The sequence below is a fragment of the Odontesthes bonariensis genome, chromosome 7 (genome assembly GCF_027942865.1).
Source record: "Odontesthes bonariensis isolate fOdoBon6 chromosome 7, fOdoBon6.hap1, whole genome shotgun sequence".
Lineage (NCBI taxonomy): Eukaryota > Metazoa > Chordata > Actinopteri > Atheriniformes > Atherinopsidae > Odontesthes > Odontesthes bonariensis.
In genome coordinates, this window is record NC_134512.1 from 19638854 (window position 1) to 19660903 (window position 22050).

General features: G+C 39.9%; 2 protein-coding genes across 2 annotated transcripts; both read right to left on the minus strand.

The window, feature by feature from the left end:
* Positions 1-428: 428 nt before the first annotated feature.
* On the minus strand, positions 429-7367 carry fbxl22 (F-box and leucine-rich repeat protein 22). Its single transcript, XM_075469920.1, is given in 3 exon segments — positions 429-3739; positions 6927-7289; positions 7291-7367. Coding segments are annotated over 3 exon segments (777 nt in total). The 5' UTR covers positions 7356-7367; the 3' UTR covers positions 429-3390.
* Positions 7368-9619: 2252 nt separating this feature from the next.
* Positions 9620-20074, minus strand: usp3 (ubiquitin specific peptidase 3). Its single transcript, XM_075469918.1, has 15 exons — positions 19667-20074; positions 19335-19395; positions 18837-18974; positions 18489-18572; positions 18132-18213; positions 17774-17853; positions 16790-16903; positions 16398-16511; positions 16120-16269; positions 15804-15910; positions 15558-15638; positions 15324-15442; positions 15076-15189; positions 11741-11808; positions 9620-11035 (listed from the first exon to the last, which is right to left on the minus strand). Exons 1-15 carry the CDS (start codon positions 19755-19757, stop codon positions 10582-10584), a joined length of 1857 nt encoding a protein of 618 aa, XP_075326033.1. The 5' UTR covers positions 19758-20074; the 3' UTR covers positions 9620-10581.
* Between the last annotated feature and the right edge of the window lie 1976 nt (positions 20075-22050).

Below are 22050 nucleotides of genomic sequence, written 5' to 3' on the forward strand. Positions count from 1 at the left end.
TTTCTGAAGTTAAAAAAACCCATAAAAATGCTTTTTGAAAGAGGGAAACATGGTTGATTAACACTTGATTGGTAGCCAACTACTGCATATCAGTGGTAGAGTCAACAATACAGTATTAGCCGTCTTTTGTGAGAGAGCTGCACAAAAACTCAATGACTGGGGAGGAGGGGAGAGTCTTAACCCTTTATGAATCTCAGGATGAGTTGCATTGTAATTCTGCTCCATCAGTTTTTTAAAGAAACTTTCCGTTTTAAGTCTTAAAAATACCTTGCGGTGCTTTATCGCAGGCCGAGTTTGAAAAGTTTGAATACCCGATGAGACACATTTGTTGTGAAATCTGCTAGTTGTGAAATCAAAATCCCTGGACAGGATCTTTTTAACATGTTTAACATTCCACTCTGGTGTAAACAATGACCGCCAGTGAAAGCTAAAATAAACAGCTTTATTACTCGTCAAAGGAGTTAACAGAGAACAAACCTTCCACAAAGATACACGGAAAAACAAAGACCTGTCATCAAACAGCGTCCTTCCCGTGTTCATTTTCACAGTAGAGTTTTACACGCCTCTGGCACCTGCACATCATACTGTACTTCAAAAAAACACCCAGCAGACCAACAAATGGATTATTAAGATATAGACTTGCTTTTTAAGGCTGTTTGATTTGCATGAAAATGCATCAGCCTTCCTCACTAAAAGGCCTCAACATCAACATCACCATGTCTCATCTCTCCATGTGACGCTGCTTGGCAAGAGCAGAGCAGCTGATTAAAATGATTAAAGTTACCTGTTTTCCTTGACTGAAATTTGTAATGAAATTTGTTATTCTAATGCAGCAGGGGTTCCACATTTAATCAACCCATTACAATTAGCATTTCACATGATTTGCATGTAGGTCCACTGATTTGAAATCTTGCTGTTCTTTTTGTTCAAACAGCTCCAACAGCAAGCCAATTTAACAGAGGATAAGCCTACAGAATCTGGTGCTGCCGACCCCTTTTTTGTTTAGATTTACTCAGGCAATGCATTCATGTAAACCTTAGAGGTATTTGTACCCACTTTAGTTATTTCAACATACAGACCATAAATACAGATAACATTGTTAAAATTTTGCTCAAGCTGAAACGGCAAAGTGTGGCTTCTACATTGATGTATCAGTGTTAATAATCTGATACAACAATTGCATAATATCCTGTATGATACAATATCATAACAGTTGCCACGGCGTATCTTCTCCATACTGAGTACTTGTTGCTGCTATTCTTTTGAACTGAGGGGACGTTTTTCTCTTTTCACATCTTTTACTTTTTATTTCAATCTAACCAGATCTGAACAATTCTGCATTCCCAGTGGTGTAATGCCAGAAAGTAGCGGGGGATTACTGGCAGCAAGGCATTCCACAATGTTTCAACTGAGACACTCCTCAGGCCCTTCAAATAAATCTCCTCTTTATGATATAATCTCTGAATCGGTGCCGTGAAGATAAAATGTTTCAAACTGATTTGTGCTTCAGCCACAAAACATTTGGCACAATCTTCATCTTAACACTTGAAACACGGCCATGAAACTGAGGGGGTTCTCTCAACAGAGGAGTATTATTGCAAAAGAAAAAGTCATCTGTTTGAAGACGAGCTCAGGACTCACCTCCAGAGTGGAGACAGATACATATGGTGATCAACATGTAGTCTCTGACTAATTATATTTCAGCAGCTCTCTAATAAAAGACATAAAAGAAAAAAAGGCCAAAACATGAATAAAAGTAAACTGAATACAGTTGTTTAGATATAATTTAATAAAAACATTTTTTTTTAAAAACACTACTTTTCCTTTTTATGAAATGACATTTGAAATACAAAGTGATCCTTCATGTCTTCTTATAACTTTTACAGAATGATGAATCTGTCTCTGCTGTTTTGAACAGTAGACAAAAACTTGCCTTTTGTGCAGTTGGTACAAGTGATCATGTTTCTCTGGACCCCCCCTCTCAGTGAAGGCTGGGCCTTGATACTTTATTCACGATTCAGCTTGACTACAATGTTGCAGGAAGCATCAGTAAAGGCTGCAGCTGCATCACAATGAATAGTTCCTGGCCCGAATGGAGAGTCGTTTAGGACATGCATTCAGGAAACTGATCTTTTAAGACTGTCGATTATCATACAGCCATAAATTATACAGCCATAAAAATGCTGCCCCTTGTTGAGTCAAGCAGAGCAGAGGGGTGCTTTGATATGGCTGTGTTGTTACGTGTCAGGCACTCAGTACTGTTACTAAGTTTGAGTGTTATATTCACTCAAAACTCTTAACTGTCTGTTCTGGCAAACTCTCAGGAAGTAAAGCTAGTTTCTGAATAGTAACTAATATCTCTTTTTAATATCGTTTCTTTTTTTTTTTAAATGCCTCATAACTGTTAAATATTGATATTGATGCTATTTTAAGTTAACAGTTACCATTAAATTGCGATTTTATGAAATGGATGATATAACCATATATCAAAAAAGTTTGAACGATATAGGAAAGGAAAAATAGAACAACATTCAAACAAATGCGACAAAACAAAGCAACAAACAGAACCCATTTCATTAAAAAAGGATAAAAGCTTTAGTATCACAACTTTATGGGATTTTGAAATGCAAATAAAGGGAACGTGACGACACGAAACATATCTAGTGTTCACAAACATAAAATTGACACCATGAACTGTGAAAGCAGTGTGCTCTCAGGGTCCAAACCAGAACTTTCACTCTAGTACTTAAGACAACATCACACTTACCGTACTTACGTAGGATTGTGCATACAGGACTCAACTTGTTATCAAGTATTTTTGTATTGCTGCATTTGCACTTACAACTTGGCAAAGACGTAAATACTTCATCTACCACCGATGTATAAAATGTATTTGTCGTTTGACAAATCTTGGCTGGGATCAGTAACCTCCTGGAGTCTTCGCTGGTTTGCCCATCAAAAAGACAAGAAGTTGTCTGACTACTCCACAGTATCCACAGTTTGCAGGTTTTGTTATAAGCTAAGCTAACAAACTGCTGGTGCTATTGTCAAAGAAATGTAAGAGTAACATTTGTAGGTAAGGAACAAAAAAACAAGCAAAAAAAAACAGTTGGTTGTTTTAGGCATCAAAGTATCTAATAGCACTATTTCAGTGTTTGCTTAAGAATTAGTGATAAGGCCACATGTGTAGATAAGACTTATTGGGAACTTAGTGTGTCTTTGTAAGAAAGACTTTAGAATATTCAATGGGTGCTGTATGAAAAGTTGTTTAAAAAGTTTAAAGAACACTTCTAATTAATACAAATACAAATCAGAATAAAGGCATGGCAGTCAAGTCCTTATAGAAAATTTCCTTGTGGTCCCAGTGTGTGTGGATGGAGGCTGTTCCCCTCAGGAGAACAGCAGGACTTTCTGCAGTGTCCTCCTGAGAGGCACCTTCACCTCAGGCTCGCTATCAGGGATCATATCTGCACTCCTCTCTGCACTCAGACGGATGGCCGGCCTCATCTCCTTACAGCCTTGCAGCCCTGCCTGAGTGATGTTCCTGCAGAAATCCACCTTTACTTCCTCCAGATTGTTTCCATGAGCCGCCACGCCCTGCAGGCTGCAGTTGGTGATCCGGACGCAGTTCTCCAGGTGGAGGCTGCGCAGCTTCTTGCAGCTCTGTAGCACAGAGATCACATCCTGGTCAGTGATGTGTGCACAGCCAGACAAGGTTAGCGTGAGCAGGTTGGGACACCTGTGGGACAGAAAACAGTCAATAACGTAATTAAACAGGGCAGGTATCCAAGTGCAAGGCCTGTCATGACTCATCCCGTCATATAGTGCAGAAGGGAGAGATTAGTCTGTCTGGAGCAGGACCAGTGTTCAGTAAACAGTTGTCTTTGATGCATGTTCTTATTTTTAGATGGACATTGTGGCGTAAAATAGAATCAGGTAACATGGGAAGTTTATGGATCGTAAGGCTTGATCGTGTATGAAAGAGATGTAAACAACACTACTGAGAGGCAGCAACATGATCTGTATAACGACTGAGCAGTTTAATACCCGGACCAAACCATCCTTTCTTTACACCCTGTCCCCCTGGGGCTCATATGTTTCCGCCTTCTGAAAACATTTCATGAATACACGAGGTTAGTGCTATTGTACAGAACAATTACAGGATGTTAGACCAATTATTGCATGAAAAGGAACAACTCCTCTGTAGTATCTTTAAAAAATCTTCTAAAAATGAATACCAAACGTTGCTGGGAGGTGCATTTGTTTACTGCATATTTCTGTGAAGTACCAGGAGTGCCGTGCAGCCTGCCGGAAACAAATCAGGAAGGTCATTCATGTTCGCTGTTGCAGATTACATAAAGACTTATATAATCTTACCGTTTTACCACATGTGAGCTAAACATACTCCAGTGTTGCAAGGGTACTGCCCCGGTAACCCCTGAACGTGCAATAGCACAGTCAGACCATGTGTCCTGCTGCACTGTTGCATGAGCTTGATCATCATCAGGTCATGTGATTACACGGTATTGACATTGAACAAAAGAGAACGTGTGCGAAGAGGAGATAGTAGAATTTGAATGTTCGTTTTCTCTCTGGTGACTGTGTTTTAGAGGAGAAGATACAGCCCTCAGTGTAGTGAATTGCGGAATATATAACAGGAGTTAAAAATAAATGATCAACCTTTGTTGCACAATGTGCCATCTCACAGCACTTCCTCTCACCCGGTATGCCCAACCAAAACATATCTGCATACTGCCTTTTTTAGTGTTTCACACACATTAGCACTCTTGCATGCACATAGATTTAGTATAATATTTTATTTTCTCATTTTAGGCACATTAAAGAACTCTTTACTATCCGTGGCTTTACATTTCCTTTTTGATTTCCCCTTTGTTTGTGTCCTGCCTGATGATCCTGTATTAACAAAGCTAGTTTATCATTGTCAATTGACATGAAAGGAAAGACAACCAAAATTCTGAATCTTTTCAAAATAGTAGAACAAGTTTTCTTTTTTTTTATCCATGTTAAGTGTAAAGAAAAAATTTAAGAGACGGAAACGGATCCACAGAAGTATCAATTATAGATGTGTTTTCTGTTTAATTTTCTTCTTTCAGTGTATGTTTGAGACATGATGTAGTTCACATTTAAACAAACAGCTTAGAGGGCAGTCTGTTCTCTGCCGAGCACCAGCAGAAAGCCACACCACTAACTATAATCATCTCTCTAATGACCCATTTGGTTTCCTAACGGTTATTTTGTCTTGTCCCGTGAACCCTAAAAAGAGCTAACATGTACATTTACTGTGCATCTCCATCAGCCTCTTGGGCAGAAGGATTTGTTTCAAAGTAGGTTTTCTGCTTCGTCTAAACCATTTTCAAAATCAGCCAAAATTCTGTGTACTTTGGAAACAGAAGCCAGAACTTAAAAGTAAGATAGAGTCACTATTCTTTTCCCCATTTTGCAAGAGAAACCATGAATTTCATCAAATGGACCGGATCAAAGTTTGCAATAATCCAACTTGGTAATGTTTAACTTTAAAAGTAAAGACAAAGCTTCTCGTGCCACCCACTGTGCAAACAATACCACATGACACATCGAGCGTGATCACTTATGTTGTGTAACTCTGAAACTGTGTCCTCAAGATAATCTGAGTTCTTGATAACCGGTTTATTAAAGTCCTTTTTCTTTAAAGGAGCATAACATTTCAAACTACACAACAAAGGAACCAGACTAAACGCTATGCTGTAGGTTTTTTCCATGAAGATTAGGATAAAGATAGACACGAGTTTGGCGTCAGATTTAAAGAGGCAGGCAGAGATGGACGTACTCATTCCTCAAACAGCAACAAAGAGCCAATTGTAGGCTCCACCTGCCTGCATAAATCTCCAGTATGCAGCTGACTTGGAGCGTCTGTGGCCGGATCACTCTTTATCACCCCCACAGCTTCTATGTGTCTCCTCCCTCTCTGTCACGTGCGCTTGCTTTCCTCTCCCTTTCAGACAGTTTGGGAGGGTTTATCAGTATGCAAAGAGTGCGCCTTAAAGGCACTGAGATACAACACCCAGACAAAGTAGGCGGTTCTCGTTGTGAATCATCTTGCAGCTCTCATGTCTTGCATCTCAAATTTCAAAATACAGGAAATGCTCACAGGGTCATACACTGTGCCACAGAACCGGGCCCCTTTTCCCTTCCTCTTGTCCTGGCCAGCTGCGGTGACTGAGCTCCCTCACATCAGCGGTTATTACTGGCTGCCTTGAAGAAATTATCCAGAGACCTCATTACGCCTCTCCGGGCTGATTCCTGCATGGAGCCAGCCACGCACACAAGGCCAAGAGCCAAAACAGCTTAGTTTCAATGACCTATCAAATCCAAATGTCATGTCATTCAGTAAATATAATTTGATGTGTGCCCACAGTTGTGTTAGTTAATAGAATTAGTCTTATGTCTTACAGATGTGTCATTTTTTTGTCTAGATAGCTAGTTCCAAATACACTGGTTCTGTTTCAAATGATTTTGTTGCCTGCAGCCAAACATGGAAGTTTGACTAAGCCATGTGCTCTGAAATGAAAACTGTTCTCACAGTTGTGACCTCAATCCACCCTGAAAACCCCCCCAAAGTGATCTTGTCATCATAAGGACATATCCAAATGAAAGCTGTCTTACAACATTTTGAATTTTCACATTCAGAGTGGAACATGAAACAACCCAAAGGCTGGATCTGAGTGACAGGGATTCTACGCTTCTTCTGTGTTTAGATTACAAGCAAAGAAGATATCGCTTCACTGAACATTGCAGCATATAACACACTGCTTTTTGTCTCCACCCTCTGTGGGTCTGTTTCGCAACTGACTCACAGAAATTAATCTTTTATCAGTTGTCCTAACATAATATTTAGCAAAGCAAATGAGACACACACAAACACTCACATGTGGCAGACACGGGCCAGGAAAGTGCTGACCAGACTCTCATGTTTACTGCAGATGTCCTTCTGAAAAGAGCTCTTCAACCAATCCTCGATGTTGCACACCTGCAGGACCCTGCTGGAGTACCAGGAAATAGTCAAGTAACGCAGTGAGGGTCCCAGCACAAAGTTGTCCTTTCTAAGCTCACAAGGAGAGCTGAAGTGGAGTAGGTTCCAGAGGCAGGGGTCCAGGAAGACCTCACGCAGCTGATGACAGGTATGGGACAAACTCCTTCGGCTGTCCTTGTCCAGGAAGGAGAAAAGGTGGAGGAGACACTCACGGTTTAGCTGAGCAAGATGCATGGTGAACAGTCCCGAGGCATACAGAGAGGCCTCGTCCCTGGGGCAGTGACGGCCTGCTGATAGGCAGCAACAATGAGCCCACAGCCTGCATTGTGTGGCCTAGATACACGATGCCCCCTCAGGCACACGCCGAAGGCCTGCACATATAAGGCCGTGAAGTAAAAGCTATTTTGGGAAGACAACTGCTGCACACTCAAAGATGGAAGTGTCTGTGCCGTACGCTCCCCTGCCATCTGTCATGGCTCTCTAAAGGCAGCGAGCTCTGGACTGAGCCAGATGTTTACACTGTCCCGGCCTGCTTCACAGGGACAGATACACCAACAGTCAGACACACACAAAGTGAATGCTCCAGCATGTACTGCAAAGACAGCCTTTCAGCAAACATTCCTAGTTTTAAAGGTTCCTACAGTGCCATCCATCCTATCAAAAGAATGTTCTGAATCACTACTGTTACTTCACTTGGCTGCTTCATTCTGCATAATGGCGTATGTGCAGTTTGAAACTGGAAGCCGGTTTTCACACAAATTATTCCTCAATGAAGAGAAAGGCTGGAATTGGACAATTCAAAGCAGAGTACTTTAAAAAATGTTTTGTGTGCGTGATTGTGAATTTCAAGTTATTTGTGAGCCAAAACTGTAGCACTTTTAGAACATTTTAAACCGTGGAAAGCACAGGATTGTTTCTCAGGTAGGGAGGAGGAAGGAAACGAGGATGCTCTTAAACTGATCTGCGCCCGAGCGGACTCTAGCATTTGTTGTCTTAAAGGAAAAAAAGAGGAAGAAGAAAAAAGAAAACCACATGCATGCATTGCTCCATTGTTTATAAGAACAACTCAGCCATCAGATTCTAACAATGGATCTTTGTATCTCCAGCAAAGCTGACTTTTTAAGCGTACCATTGGGGTAACACTGTTTTACAAACACTTTACGAGTTGAGGCAATTTTGTCGACTTAAGAAGTAGACAAATGTCAAAATGTTCACGACTTGGCTGGTTTTGCATGAATTGTCTAATATTTTGAGGGAGGTTTACTGAGGTCCACTGAACAGACTCTCAGGTTTATACGTTAACAACACAATGTAAATTTGGGTTATTGGAAAGTTTATCATCCTCAGTTTTGAGACCATATATGTTTAATATGGGTTTTCCAAATAATGGATAAAAAGTCTTAAATGAGACATCAATTAAGTATGAGACCAACGGACCAAAGATTTAGAAATAGGAGAATAAAAGGAATCTTGACCTTGGACCAAACAGGGAATAAAAGATTTAAATAAAAAACCCTGCAGTTTTGCTTCTTGGTGCCGTAACTAATGAGATTCATTATTAGTGAACATTTTCAACAGCTATCAGGGGTTTTAGAAAAACACTTTTACAGAGGTAGAGCTCAGTCGTACTAAAACGCCTCATAACACAACTTTAACGACCCACTTTTGGGACTGGAGAGCATCCATGTATCATAATTAAGATCCTCACGAGAGACAAACCTTAATAGCCCTAAACTAGGAGTTCCGACATGTGAGTAAAAGTCACAAGCACAAACGGTGTTACGTAGGTCTTTGCCTCAGGCAGCACAGTACACTGTGACTCAGCATGTGTTTGCTCAACTAGAACACAGGATGTACTGATGGCAAGAGGCAAAAATACTATTATGTATATTTCATCACTCCACACGACTTCTGAGTATCTTCTGTTCAACTTGTTAAAATTGCCCGTCCCTGAAAAAAATGCAGGACAATGAGAAATGCCACTGTTGTGAGGCTGATTACATTCTGTACTGTGACTCACTGTGTCACGATGTCTTTAACCAGACCTCCGATTCCATGAACACAACGCAATGTGAGTGCATGAAAGGCAGCACGAGTCCAGCCTCCGAGATAAAAAGAAAAAGGACACTTGTGTCAGTAATGGGGACAGAGTGGCTTGCTCAAAGCCACCTGCGAGCAGGCGACGAAGAGCAGCTGTTTCTCTGCATACAGAAGGGTTTGTTCCTGCAGGAGCAAGGGGGCTTACTGGTTGGCACGTGTCCCGAGGGGAGGTGTAGATGTACGTGTGACTGAGTGTGGGTGGAGATATTCAATAAGGAGTAGGAACATTTTTTTTTTTTTTTTAAAAACGGCTCAAAAAAAGGCTTGCAAAAACATGCTCTCTCCCTGAAAGAGGTTTGTAGATAAATCAAATGAGAAGCTGTAAAAAGGGTTTTGGGACACTTCTGCATACGGACAACATTCTGACTGTGTCCACCTCACACAAATCAAAGGATTCACAAATCATGGTTCTGTGCGACAGGACTGTACACAGACTTTAGTTTCCCTTACAAATTTGGAATATATATCCCTCATTAAGAGTCAGTGTAGTAACATGATCCTTGGCATTTATTACTGTGGCTTTGCTAATTAAACAATGAGGGCTCTTGACATTTAAAATACCACTGAAACAACATTAGCACCTGGTGGATAAAAATGATTCTTGCTGCTTGACTCAGTGATGTACAGAGCTCCAAAAGTACAAAAGCCCTTGTAGTCCGTTGTGGCAGATCGGTCGCTCATTACAACAGAGGCAGGGTTCAAAACTAATTAAAGACATTAAAAGTCAAACATGAATAAAAGATTTTCCATTGTATTCCATCATGATAATGTTGCTCGATACATATTTCAAAAGGGAATTTCATTAGGTCCCGTCACTGCCTGCTTTAAGCCAGCAGAAAAAGTTAAATGACACTCCACCATCGACACAGACAAAACAATTTCAGAAGTCTTTTACATAGTTTGTGGTCAAGTGCAAACAACTTTCTAAAAAAAAAAAAAAAAAGGCCCTAATGAGCACTCCTAAGTCAAATGCATCGCATTCTAAATACTACAAACATTGGGAGAAAAAAATACTACAAGGTGAAAATTATCAAAATTAGAAGCCTCAAGAAAACTTTAGAAATACCAAATATTGTTACAATGACAGTGTGTTGACACAATGAATCTCAGTCTGCTGAACATTGGACCAACTGAGGTTTTCCAAGGCTAAAGCTTTACTTCATTAATTTCAACAATCACCTTTGGAATCTATTACATATAGAGAAGTCTACCTCAAATGAGGAATACACTGAAAAATAATAATGCAAAAAAGATACGCTAACAAAAAAATAAGCAGCAAGTTAAACATGATTCTTTCAAGCTGTCCATAAACACAAAAGGGATGCAGATACATTTAAGGGGAAAATTAACTATGATAATAATCATAAAACACGCCGACATATCGCTAATGTGGTTGAGGCGAAACCAAAATGAAGTGACGAGCTAATCTGAGGCAGTGAAATCTGAAAGAATCATGGTGCAACAGTTTGTATAGCTTGGAGAACTTCCTCTGTTCCAGTCTGGTCTGAGTTCTCCCTGTCTGTTGCTTCCTCCCCTGACACCGTGTCACCTTCATTCCATGCAGCCATGTTGTTGCACTCATCTTCTTGGGCTTTCTCATCCAGGATATTCGTCTGTGTGGCTGCTGCATCCATCATATTCACGTCTGTGGCCACCGTGTCTGGTGCAACCTTGTCCTGAGAATCCATTTGTGATGAAACACTGTCCATCGATGCTACGTTCACATCTGGCTTTTTTGTGGACGTGCCGTCTGTGGCCATCTGACCAGTCCTCTCCACGTAGAAGAGGATGTAGGCCTTGGCTTTCCTCACTGTGTCCTCATTGGTCAGAGTCACCGTGCTGTCGTTGAAGTGGTACCAGCGGCCCTCATGGCTGCCATATGCCGTATAATGCCCTGATCCAACCCTGTGAGCAAAGACATGTATATCACGTTGTACATTCAACATTCTCAAAGGACTGCATTTATCGCTGTCAGACCACGAGAGACACATGCAGTTGACAGAAGGGCAGTGGCACAACATTGTCACCTAGTGGCCAAAAGTAATATAGCAACACTTCTATTCCTGGCTTATCTAAATGCTTTTTCAAGGACTCTCAGTCTGCTGCCTTTCAGCATAAAGTGGCTACATGAATTTTTTAAACTGCAGCTGTCCACAAAGCTTTTTGACTAAATTGGATATGAATTGTTTACGCAGCGAGTGGGTGTCACAGTCAAACACAAGGGGCAAAGCAGGTTGGTGGAAAATAATGTATAGATCTTCGGTTAAGTGTTGTTTTTATGCATGGACTCGGCTCTTAATTTTGCCGCCAACAGAAAAGCACTCAAACATGTCCAACATATCAAGTTGCTGCAACACGAAGCTGCTGCCAGTGCTTGTTATTCAGAAAAGTTGTAATCCAAGATTCAGCTTAAACCCAGGAGCAATGAATATCAATTATACCATTTTCTTTTTGGCGATGAACTAAGGCGTTTCTTAAGCAAAGCAGGTTCTTTTTTCCCCCCTTTCAGATTTAGTAACTGTTTCTATTTTCTTTAAAGAAAAAAAAAAAAAAAAAAAAAAGGACTGAGATCAAGAAGAGAAGTACATAAAATGCAAAGCAACTACTCACCCTGATCCATGATGCACCACAACAGCAACAAGGTCATACAGACAAGTCCCTGGTAATGAGTTCTCTGGCTGCAAACATAAAAAAAAATAAATAAAAATAAATCAAGAGGTGAGGTTTGTATTAGAGAAACCACTCACACTTCCATGCTGTATGATTTACAGCTGTGGATATGGATGTGTTGTCAAACCAGAGGTCTCACTTTCAGACTGGCAGACGTAAAAAAACAGAGCAGTTTAACAAAGAAAACATCTGAATTATTGAAAACAATGCAGGGGGCCCCCCTCGAGTCTTTCAGGGGGTCTGTTGCTCTGCCTGCTTTGTTTCGACCTCAGGAACCAGTGGATAAAAAGACCACCCCAAAAACAGTCCGAGTGGGGCAGCAGTACTTTTAAGACTACCCTGAACCTTTGGGGTGGTACTTGCATCACTGACCATCTCTGATGAGGAAAGTCTTCCCTGCGCTTTATTCCCACCTCTCTGTTTCAGTCATCTCGGGTTAAATATTTACAATAGCTCAGAAAATCTGTTGATGTCACGTTCGACAGCAGGAATAGTTGTTACCGTTTGTGAACACGACAACTATTTTGGCAGCTCCAAAGCGAACGAGGAGACAGAGCTTGGATTGTGACATTAAAGCAGTTAAATCGGAGCAATAAAACATTAATCTGTGATTGTTTCAAAGTGGTTTTGCTCTAAGGCACACATAAGAACATCTTAAAGCCCTGAAGAAATGTGTTTCCACTGCTGAATGAGACACAGCAGAGAAATGGGCATAAGGCACGAGCTGCGGTGGTCGGGGGAGCTCCAGAATGAGAAGCTGCTCCGAAAGCAGTTAAATTAAAAGCACTCATGGCTGATCTTTTCAGAGCAATAAAGACACAAATAAAAATAATAAAAAACAGAGAGACAGCAGAGACTGCTGCGCAGATGATAAACTTGTGATTTAGAGAAACAAAATCTTAATCTCCCATTGTTTAACTGTGGTTATGTTCTCAGACCAACATGAAGCGTGTAGCATTGACAGATGTTGAGTTAACTCGGCTGAGGCGGGCTTCCTGGCTTTAATGGCCATCTCAGCCCAGCGTGGCAGTGCCGAGGTTCTGGCAAGCACAGACGGGGCGGAGCAACACGCTTTAGCGGTCTTAATTTGCCTCATCTGGACCTCAGACCTCAGTGGAAACGCAACAGACACAGGGCTGAAATAGTTTTTTAGCTTCTGGAAGAAAAAAAAAAAAAAAAAAACAACCCAGGGCCATTTAAGTTCTGGATGCTTGTTCTTTGCACAGTGAAGGTCAATGTTTACTGGAATGCTTGACACAGGACGACTTCTTCCAAAGGTTTCCTTTGCACAGACTTTAAAATCTCAAAATACACGATCGTCTCCAGTAAACACTGAGAAATATGGTTGATATGATTGATAAACAATGTGATTTTCATGAATGCTGGAGCACAAAGAGAAATAAAATGTTGAAGAAAAAAAAAAAACATATTACATGTTTTACGAAGTAAACAAAACTACGAAATGCATAGAGAGGTGTACTTTTTACATAAATGGGAAGCCTTTTTCACATTTCACATAACAGTTGGGCCTTGTCGAGGAGAAAAAAAAAAACTTCTCCTTAACCCACTGCTGTTCCTCCTCGTAATTCACACATGCCAAAAATGAGACTGTTCAGCCCAGCGTGACTGTGCTCACACACATCAAGCCAGCATCACGGAATCAGCTGAGTGATGACAGCACTGTGGTTAGAGCAGCGACTTTCACAATGCGGCTTGATATATGTAAGCACGCACGAGATGCCTTCATTTTCCCTTTGTTAAACCCCCCCGCCGGTCCAGAGGCATATCAACTTCGACCCCCTGTGTCTTCTCTGTACTTTCACACGTGACATGGAGCACAACTAAGACGCATTATGTCCTGCCTTAAAAAGCAAAGAAAGAGTTTAGATTGCAAAATATCAGACTGGCTGTCGGAGAGTGCCCCCTGAAGCTTCTAGTCATTCAGACCCATTTGCTACTTTACATTTAAAATGGACTGCTTCAAGTCAATAGCATTCCAAGCCTTTAAACAAAGATAGAACCTAAGCAGATAATGCTAAGTACAAGCCTGCTTCAACCTGAGAATAGCCAAACCAGGGTGTGAATCAGCTTTCACAGCATCTTGCAGTCGTGGAAAACAAGTGTAGACAGCTTTTTACAGCTGGCTGGAGATCAATCACCGGGCCACAAACGCAGGCGTCACCCAGTAATTCAAATAACGAATAACACATTTGTTACAGATGGTACAACAATACACATATGCCCCTTACTGTTAATAAGAATTCAGTTTTTTTTCTATAGTACTTTGCAATCATCAAACATTAGAAAATCATGCTGTTTACTCACTAACTGTAGTAAGGCCGAGGTCGACAGTTTTTAATCCGTTTGTCAACAAAGAACACGTGGCTTTCCCTTGTATGATGTTAATGAACCATCAGCTTCATATCAACATTTCACCACCTTTATTAATGCAGTGTGTGGCGTCTATGTGCACAACGTACAAAGCTTTCATTTCTGTTCACTTTCGTATTTTCACTGTCTATGTCGAGCTATTTGTCTGGCGTTTTGATCTTTTAGTGTCTTTGCTCCTTTACCGACAACATTAGCACACTATAACCCTTCATTACAAGGGTTTCGAGTTGACACACGGCCATTAGGTTTTCGCGGTGCGGCGGTGTATTGTAACGTTTCATAAAAAGGGAGACTAGAACAACATCAGTAATACACTTAGGCCAGGAATGTACTTGCTTTTAATCACAACTGTACATCTTCATGATGGCCATCTGATATATTATGCATTGTATGGTAGGTCATACAAGTTCAAAGGAATGAATGCCACATGTACAGAACTTGCAATATGGAGATGTCCAGTAGAGGCAGTGCAGGGGCAAATGTGACCAGAAAAGCATACTTTCTGATTCAAGAGTCTTAAAAACCATCTACAATACCACAGCTTTTTCTCTTTCTGCAGTGATCTCAACATTAAATAAATACCAGATTGTTACAGTAAGTTTGTTTTAAGCCCACAACGCTACGGCTGCTTTTCACAGCTCTCGCAACTTAATGAACTGTGTTTCAGTTCCAGTTGTGGTCCTTGTGTTTGGACTATTCTGAACGAAATTGCATTAGCTCTGTTTGTATGACTACAGAATCACTTCTCCTTTATCGTTGCACTGATCTCAAAAGTCTGTGCAACAGTCCTGAAGTGACTCCCACGGATTTATACCACTTACTGATTTATGATTTATCCATAAATGTTTGAAAACTGTAGAACTTTTCCTCGGTTTCAAGCTCACCTCAAGTAAGTAGCCCCTCATGTCCAGACCTTTCAGTGGAAACTCCACATAAGTATCCACCTTGTTCCTCAAAAAGGCCGTCCAGTGGAACCGTTTTAGATGCAGACACAAAACCTACAAAGGAAAATAAATTAATTAAATAAACTTCATTATACCACACATTCATTTCCACACTAATCAAATTTTACAGAACAAATGTTCTAATTGAATATATTTAACAAACCGGAAGACAAAACGCTATATCCTACCTTTGGGAGCTTCTGGATCCAGAACTTCTTTGTTGATTTCTGACGCTTTTTACACTTATGGCAATAATACAGCTCAGTTTCATCAAGTTCTTCCAGGTCTGTGAAGCTACGTAGGCAGTCTTACATTTAAATGGAAGGAAATAACAATGTTTTAAATCCAAAACAAAAAAATTAAATGCGTCAATCAATAAAAAGTGACAGAAAGCCTCATCATCATCAACTCTGACAGCTTACCACGGAGGGTGCATATTGGACCCGGCTCCTGGTCCTTACTTCGCTTTTGTCTGAACTGACTGGGAATGTCCAAAGATAGATCTAAGGAAAAAGTACAGAAGATAAATCTTCAATGTCATGCATTAGGTTCCATCTTAACTTAATGAATTTTGCTATCTGGGGTGACACCAATGGAGCCAAAGTCATCTTTGTGGTGGAGTGTTATTTTGCAGCTGTGTACGTTCATCCTTGAACTTTCTTTCTTACCAAGAAATGGATCAAATTTTCGGGATTCTGTCCCACATATCAGGCAGTTTACTTCGTTCTGAAGTATACCACCGAAGATGGATGTGACAACACTGGCAGCTCCGTTTCTGTAAAGAAAATGTAAAACATCAGATTAAAAAAAATACAAAATTTAAATGGCATTTTGTGAATTATTATGAGTATATGAGTTATGAGTATTATGAGTATTAAACATGTCTCTTGTCGAAGTGAAATCGAAAGGCCTAACAACTTAAACATAATCCACCGACACAGATAACAGCAAAAACAAATTCATTGTAGGTTTAGATGAACTCACATGCAGCATTTGCCCTGCATGGAGGAGAGTCTGACTCCATCTTGGGGTGAGACTGGGTGAGATGCCCCGTTGCGACTGAATTGGAGCTCCCTGTGAAGATGGTCTAACAGGTAACGCATGAATTCATGAGCATCCTGCTGCTGATACCCTCTGTACATACACACGCACACACAGAGTTTTGGATTACATTACCGGAATAAAAACAACCACCTCTGATGTATATAGTGTGAGCGAAATGCCTCGGAGAGCTCAGAATGAAACGCTTTATGTTGAGGTACCTGAAACTTGGCATAATTTTCCATATGGCATAAAATAAGGAGTCTGGACTGAAGGCGGTCTGGCTTCCTTGCCACAGGGAACAAAGAGTTTTCCTGAACTCCTCCACCAGAGATCTGTTAAACAGAAAGTAGCCCTTTGAATGTACTGCTGTCTGGAACTTTCAACACATAAAAACTTAATTATCTCCTGGGTTGTGAACGAAAAAAAAAAGTCCACAATACAAAGGATCTTAAGACGTTTTTTTTTTTTTTCTGAAGCACAGTAAAAACAATTAGCAAACATCACACGACTCTTCAGAATCTTGTCTTTCATGATCACTAACAAACAGCAATTTTTATACTTGCTGAAATGAATGCCCATAAATTCTCCCTCCTTCAGAAGAGGACCTTACACACTGCTGTCCCCTTGGCTGCGGGTGTGGTACATCCTTCTTCCTGCCGTCTTACCGCTGCGTAGAGCCACTGCAGGCAACTCTTTGAAATAACAACTGAACTGTTCGATGTTGCTGTCAAAGAAACACATTTTGTAATGACGAGGGCAGGAAAGAAGAATGCCAAAAATCAAAGGTTGAGTGGTCAAAGATCTAAGGCCTAGTCGCCTTGAATCCTCACATACTGAACATGCAAAACAAGTCTTAATTCAATGCCTACAGATTGTACTTTATACAATGTCATTAGTGTTTAAAGTTGAAAGCCTACATGACACATTAATATCCACTTGTCAGTAAAATATTGGTGAGCCACTAGCAGCTGAAGTTAAATAATTTGCCAAAATCATGATTTAAAAAAAACGTTGCAGTCTGCCTAAGGCTCCGAGCAGCCAGTTTACACGGGCAACGACGTGGTGACACTACAGGTGGGACTTGTGCGTTTAATTATACCACATCATTAATCGGCTTAGAGGAGGCTAGCAATCTTAACACGTAAAGACAATGAAATGCAACAAAAACAACTCCTGTCCAAGCAATTCACTTCATGAAACATATCTTCCCAGCATGACCGAACTAAACTCAACAACATATCCAAATTAAATAGAAAAAATTGAGTGCCTTGAAAATAGGAAAAACGCCTTTAAAAATAAATAATTACCATGCTGTCTTGGCAACTCTTAAGCAGCATTAGAAGATGTAAATGTGAACACACAATAGAATAATCCTTTAGCAGTGAGGTAAAAATGTGTGTGAGCTGGCAAACCTGGCATTGCCAGTGTCTTGTTTCTAAGCAGCCTCTGTAATCCCCTTGACTGTGCCCCAGACTATATTAATAAAGGATGACTGGTTGTGGGGCCCTGGGTCTACAGGGGCAGAGCAACTCATTCAGGCTGCACAACCAGTCCACCACCCACACACTTCCTCCTCCTCGGTGCACAGCCTTACCTGAGGGACTGCAGTATGGCATTCATGAAGCATGTGTTGCCCAAGTTCCGTAGACCTGTTGCTCCTAAAGCCACCCCGTCCTTAAATAGAGAAGTGACTGCATTAAGATATATGTGCATTTCTGTTGAGAGTCTTGTGGGGAAAAATAAAAAATAAATAAACAAAATGCCAAATGTTTGAAACTAACATTTAGCTCTATAAAGGGTAGCTATGGCAGCGCTCTGTGAATATGGACTCATAAAAGGAAAATCTGCCCAAGCCTTAAAGAACAGTTAAGTCTTTTAGTGCTACACCACAATTTTGGAGTAGTTTCTTCCCATAAAAAAGGAAACAATGCTTCTTTTCAAGTATAACTTACATTGTCTTTTAACAACTTGCCGTCCGAAGCAGGGCTTTCCAGAAGTTTTCTCTTCCTCTGTCTGTCACCCAGAAGTGCTGAACTATGGAAGGATTAAAGGGTTTGTCATCACTTAATCCAGTCATTTTCGGACACATCTGTTACTAGCGTCTTGCCGATTAGACATATTGTTGTTTACCTATTTATTTATTTTCTTCCAGGTACATTTATGTCTTAACGTGGCTTCTCATGTCAAACACTGTAAAAATCATCAAAACTACCAACACTCGTCCTCCTAAATCTAAATATTCATGCAGTTATGATTGAAATGAGATGACCACCACATACAAAGACTTTACTCTCGACATAAGTACTTACTTTTCTAAACTCTGAAGATGTTCCCTCACCTTCTGCACATGCCCCAGTTTGGTGTCATTGACAACAAAGTCATCACATCTGTAACTATAAAAGCCACAGTGATTAGTCTTATTCACATAAAGCAAACTTAGCGATGGCTACACTGATTAAGCCTCGTCAGAAACAGAAAAATTATGAATGTATAACATCATGAGTGTTTTAATCAAATAGTTGCTTACTTGCATCCAGAATAAAGCTGGATTTCTTAAATAGCAGCTGAAGGAGCTTAATAAAATTCATGAACATTGTCGAACATTACATTACATGAGATGTAATGTATAGATATAGCTGGCCATGAGAGACACCCACCAAAAAACACTGTAGTTGCTGCAGTCCATGCAGACAGAATGATGGGTTTTCTCCTTCTCTGGTTTCTCACCCTTCTTCTGACAAATGCCAGGGCCTTGGTTCTCTTCAAAGTGTTTCTTAGCATGTCCATTGACATATCTATCAAAGAAAAAAAAGAAAAAAAACAGAAAGGGAGACTTAGTAATACAATGAAAAACTTCAGGAAATGCAGTAAATATTCTAAATAAGTAATGTGAAGGTTTACATCCAGGTATATTTTTCTTTAAAGTTCAACTACTTTATTGAAGTTGTTACTCATCCCTTCAAGACCATTCTTTATAAATGTGTAGGGCAGTCATCAAATTCCCACATCTGTAGATGACTTATCGGACCAGCACCACTTTCCACATCTTGTTTGATTTAAGGGATGTAAATCACTCACTGTGCAATGCCATTGCAATTGGTTTGAACATCATATGCAAAAACAATATAGTTTTTTTTGTTAAAAGACCAACATACCGCCCACAATGGACCATCAGACAGGCAAGGCAAATCCATGGACTTTTATTGGACCTGCAAACTGGACATAAAAGATCATCCTGTTTAATTAAACAATACTTGTGAGTAAGCCATTATTTTTCATGTGTCACAGAGCTTAAGTATAACTCATGAGTCGTGAATTTGTCCTTGTGTGGCTGCGGCTGTATCGACTTGTAGCCACGGTGTCTTTCAAGCTTACACAAATATGGCAGTCTCTGTAGCCTGATCAGAGGAAGGGATCCAAAAATATTCCTAACACAGCTGTTTTCTATGTTTACAGTGCCGTTTAAAAAGACAAACACTTCTCTTACCATTACAACACCAAGAGGACGGTGTACCATTGGGGAACCTGGAGGAATCGGAGGCACAGCCGACATTTGAGATTAAATGAGGACACTCCATCAGCTTACAACTGCGAAAAAAAAAAGCCTCCAAACACAACAAATCCAACCGTACCAGGACCCGAGCAGCTAACAATAGTTAGCCAATTAACCTAAACTAGCTAGCTAACGTTAGCCGACCAACTACTTCTGATCGCGAGCGCACGTTTTCCTGTTTTTTCTTAACGCATTTAGTAACTCCTACACAGCTTCCACCCCACATAGAGGGAGAGTTTACAGAAGCTGAAAGGATGGCACCTTCCACATTAACATAGTGAAGGATAAAACAGTATCGTTATCTTTGGTGTATAACGTAGCAGGTAACTGCTGGCGCTCGTCACAAACAAATGGAAATAACTTGAGGAAGTGACGTCAGGCCTGCCGGCTCTGCCGTTTGCCAGCTCGAAGATAAAAAAAAAAACTCTTAGAGAAACGCTTTTCAACTTCCGTCGTCGTTTATTTTTCCGTAATTGCTTAAACACTCTGATCTTATCTAAGTTAGTGCCATCTCTTTTTTGGTTGTGGCATTTCGGAGCTGTAATTTAGTCATATAAAGCTGTTTTTGTGAGCGCTGATTACTGGCTCCCGTTAGTGTTTTATCATGTTTAGATTGAAAAGAGTTTACCCATATCTATGTGCATTTTAACTTAGTTAAAGGTAAGTTTATTGCTTAGAGACGCTTCCCGGGACTGTAAAAGTCACTTACACGGGGAAACAGACTTTGTTCTGGAAATTTCAAGTGAAATTGACGTTTATTGACGTTTTTTTCACTATTGATTTTTCATAATTGATGTTTATTCACTATTTTTATTTATTTATTGTATTTTATTTTATATTTATTTTATTCTATTCTATATCTTTACTGTATGCTGCTGCAACAAAACAATTTCCCAAATTGGGATTAATAAAGTATCTATCTATCTATCTATCTATCTATCTATCTATCTATCTTATCTCCCTCAGAGCTGATACCAGAAAGAGGTTCGATAATTACATGGACGGATTGTGACATTAAAATGTCACATCTTCGTATGTTGGTCATAGTGTGTCTTTTTTTTAATCGTTTTGTGGTCGCTGCTCATTTTGGGTTAGACTAGATTACATTAGATATACTTTATTCATCCCACAACGGGAAAATTTACTTTCAGCAGAAAAGACGAGTGTAAAATACACTACAGAATTATAGTAAAAAGGGGCAAAAACACAATAGAAACAGACAGATATATCTATAACCTACACATTAAACAAGAAAACAATCAACCTGCAAACCGACAATGTGCAAAAACAAGTAGGCCTACTGAGGATGAAAAAAGTGGCGTGATATAAAAAGAATTGTAATGTAAAGTGGCCATATTGCAAAAGTAAACGATCATGATATAAATAATATTATTGCAAGTAAGTGACCATGACATAAATAATACTGCAATGCATAAATTACATAAAAATATTGCAATGTAAAGTGACCGTGATATAAATACTATGGTAAGGTAAAGTGTATTCATGATGATATAAATAATCTTGTACATTGTAAGTGATCGAGACATTGTAAGTGGAAATATTAGTATTAAAATATTAGAAATATAAATGAAGATAAAAAATACAGCCCTGGTGAATAGTAGTGAGTAGAGACAGTAACAGGAAATTACAACATTATCAGGTGGTGCAGGTGTAGTAGAGCCTGACAGCAGTCGGGATGAAGGACTTGCGGAACGTCTCCTTACACCATTTCTTACTGTGACTGTTTTATGTATCTGTCTTCATTTGCATTCAGTTTTGCTCATTTTATGTTGGTCTTTTTCCATCTCTTAGTACTTATTCAGGATCTCTTTGTGTTCCTTTCTCTATCTGTGGTTGGTTCAAACCTACTTTTTATTGTGTTCAGTGTCTTTGTAACCACGTTGTCTGCATGTGATCATTTTTACATCTTTCCACCAAAGGTCTTTTCATTTATGTCTCTTCCTTTGGTTGTTCTGTTTTTCTTTGTTCAATGTGCATCATACTTTTGGGATAGGACCCTGAATAATCGAGCACCAGGGTCTGTGTCTGGCAGGCCTGTTGCAGAACAGACGTGTGTCATGTTAGGGTCGGGGACTCCAGAGCAATTGCTTATTTCTTAAAACTGATAAGTTACTAAAGACATTTCACATTCAGACAATAACGGTAAAAAAAAAAAAAAAAAGAGTCAACACATAGATGGAAAAATCAAAGCACAACAAGTTAATTTTATTTAAGTAATCAAGCAAATTTAAAGAGAAACTTCACCATGTTTCAACCCTGCTGCAGTGCAAACAGTATATAAAAGCACCTTTGAAAGG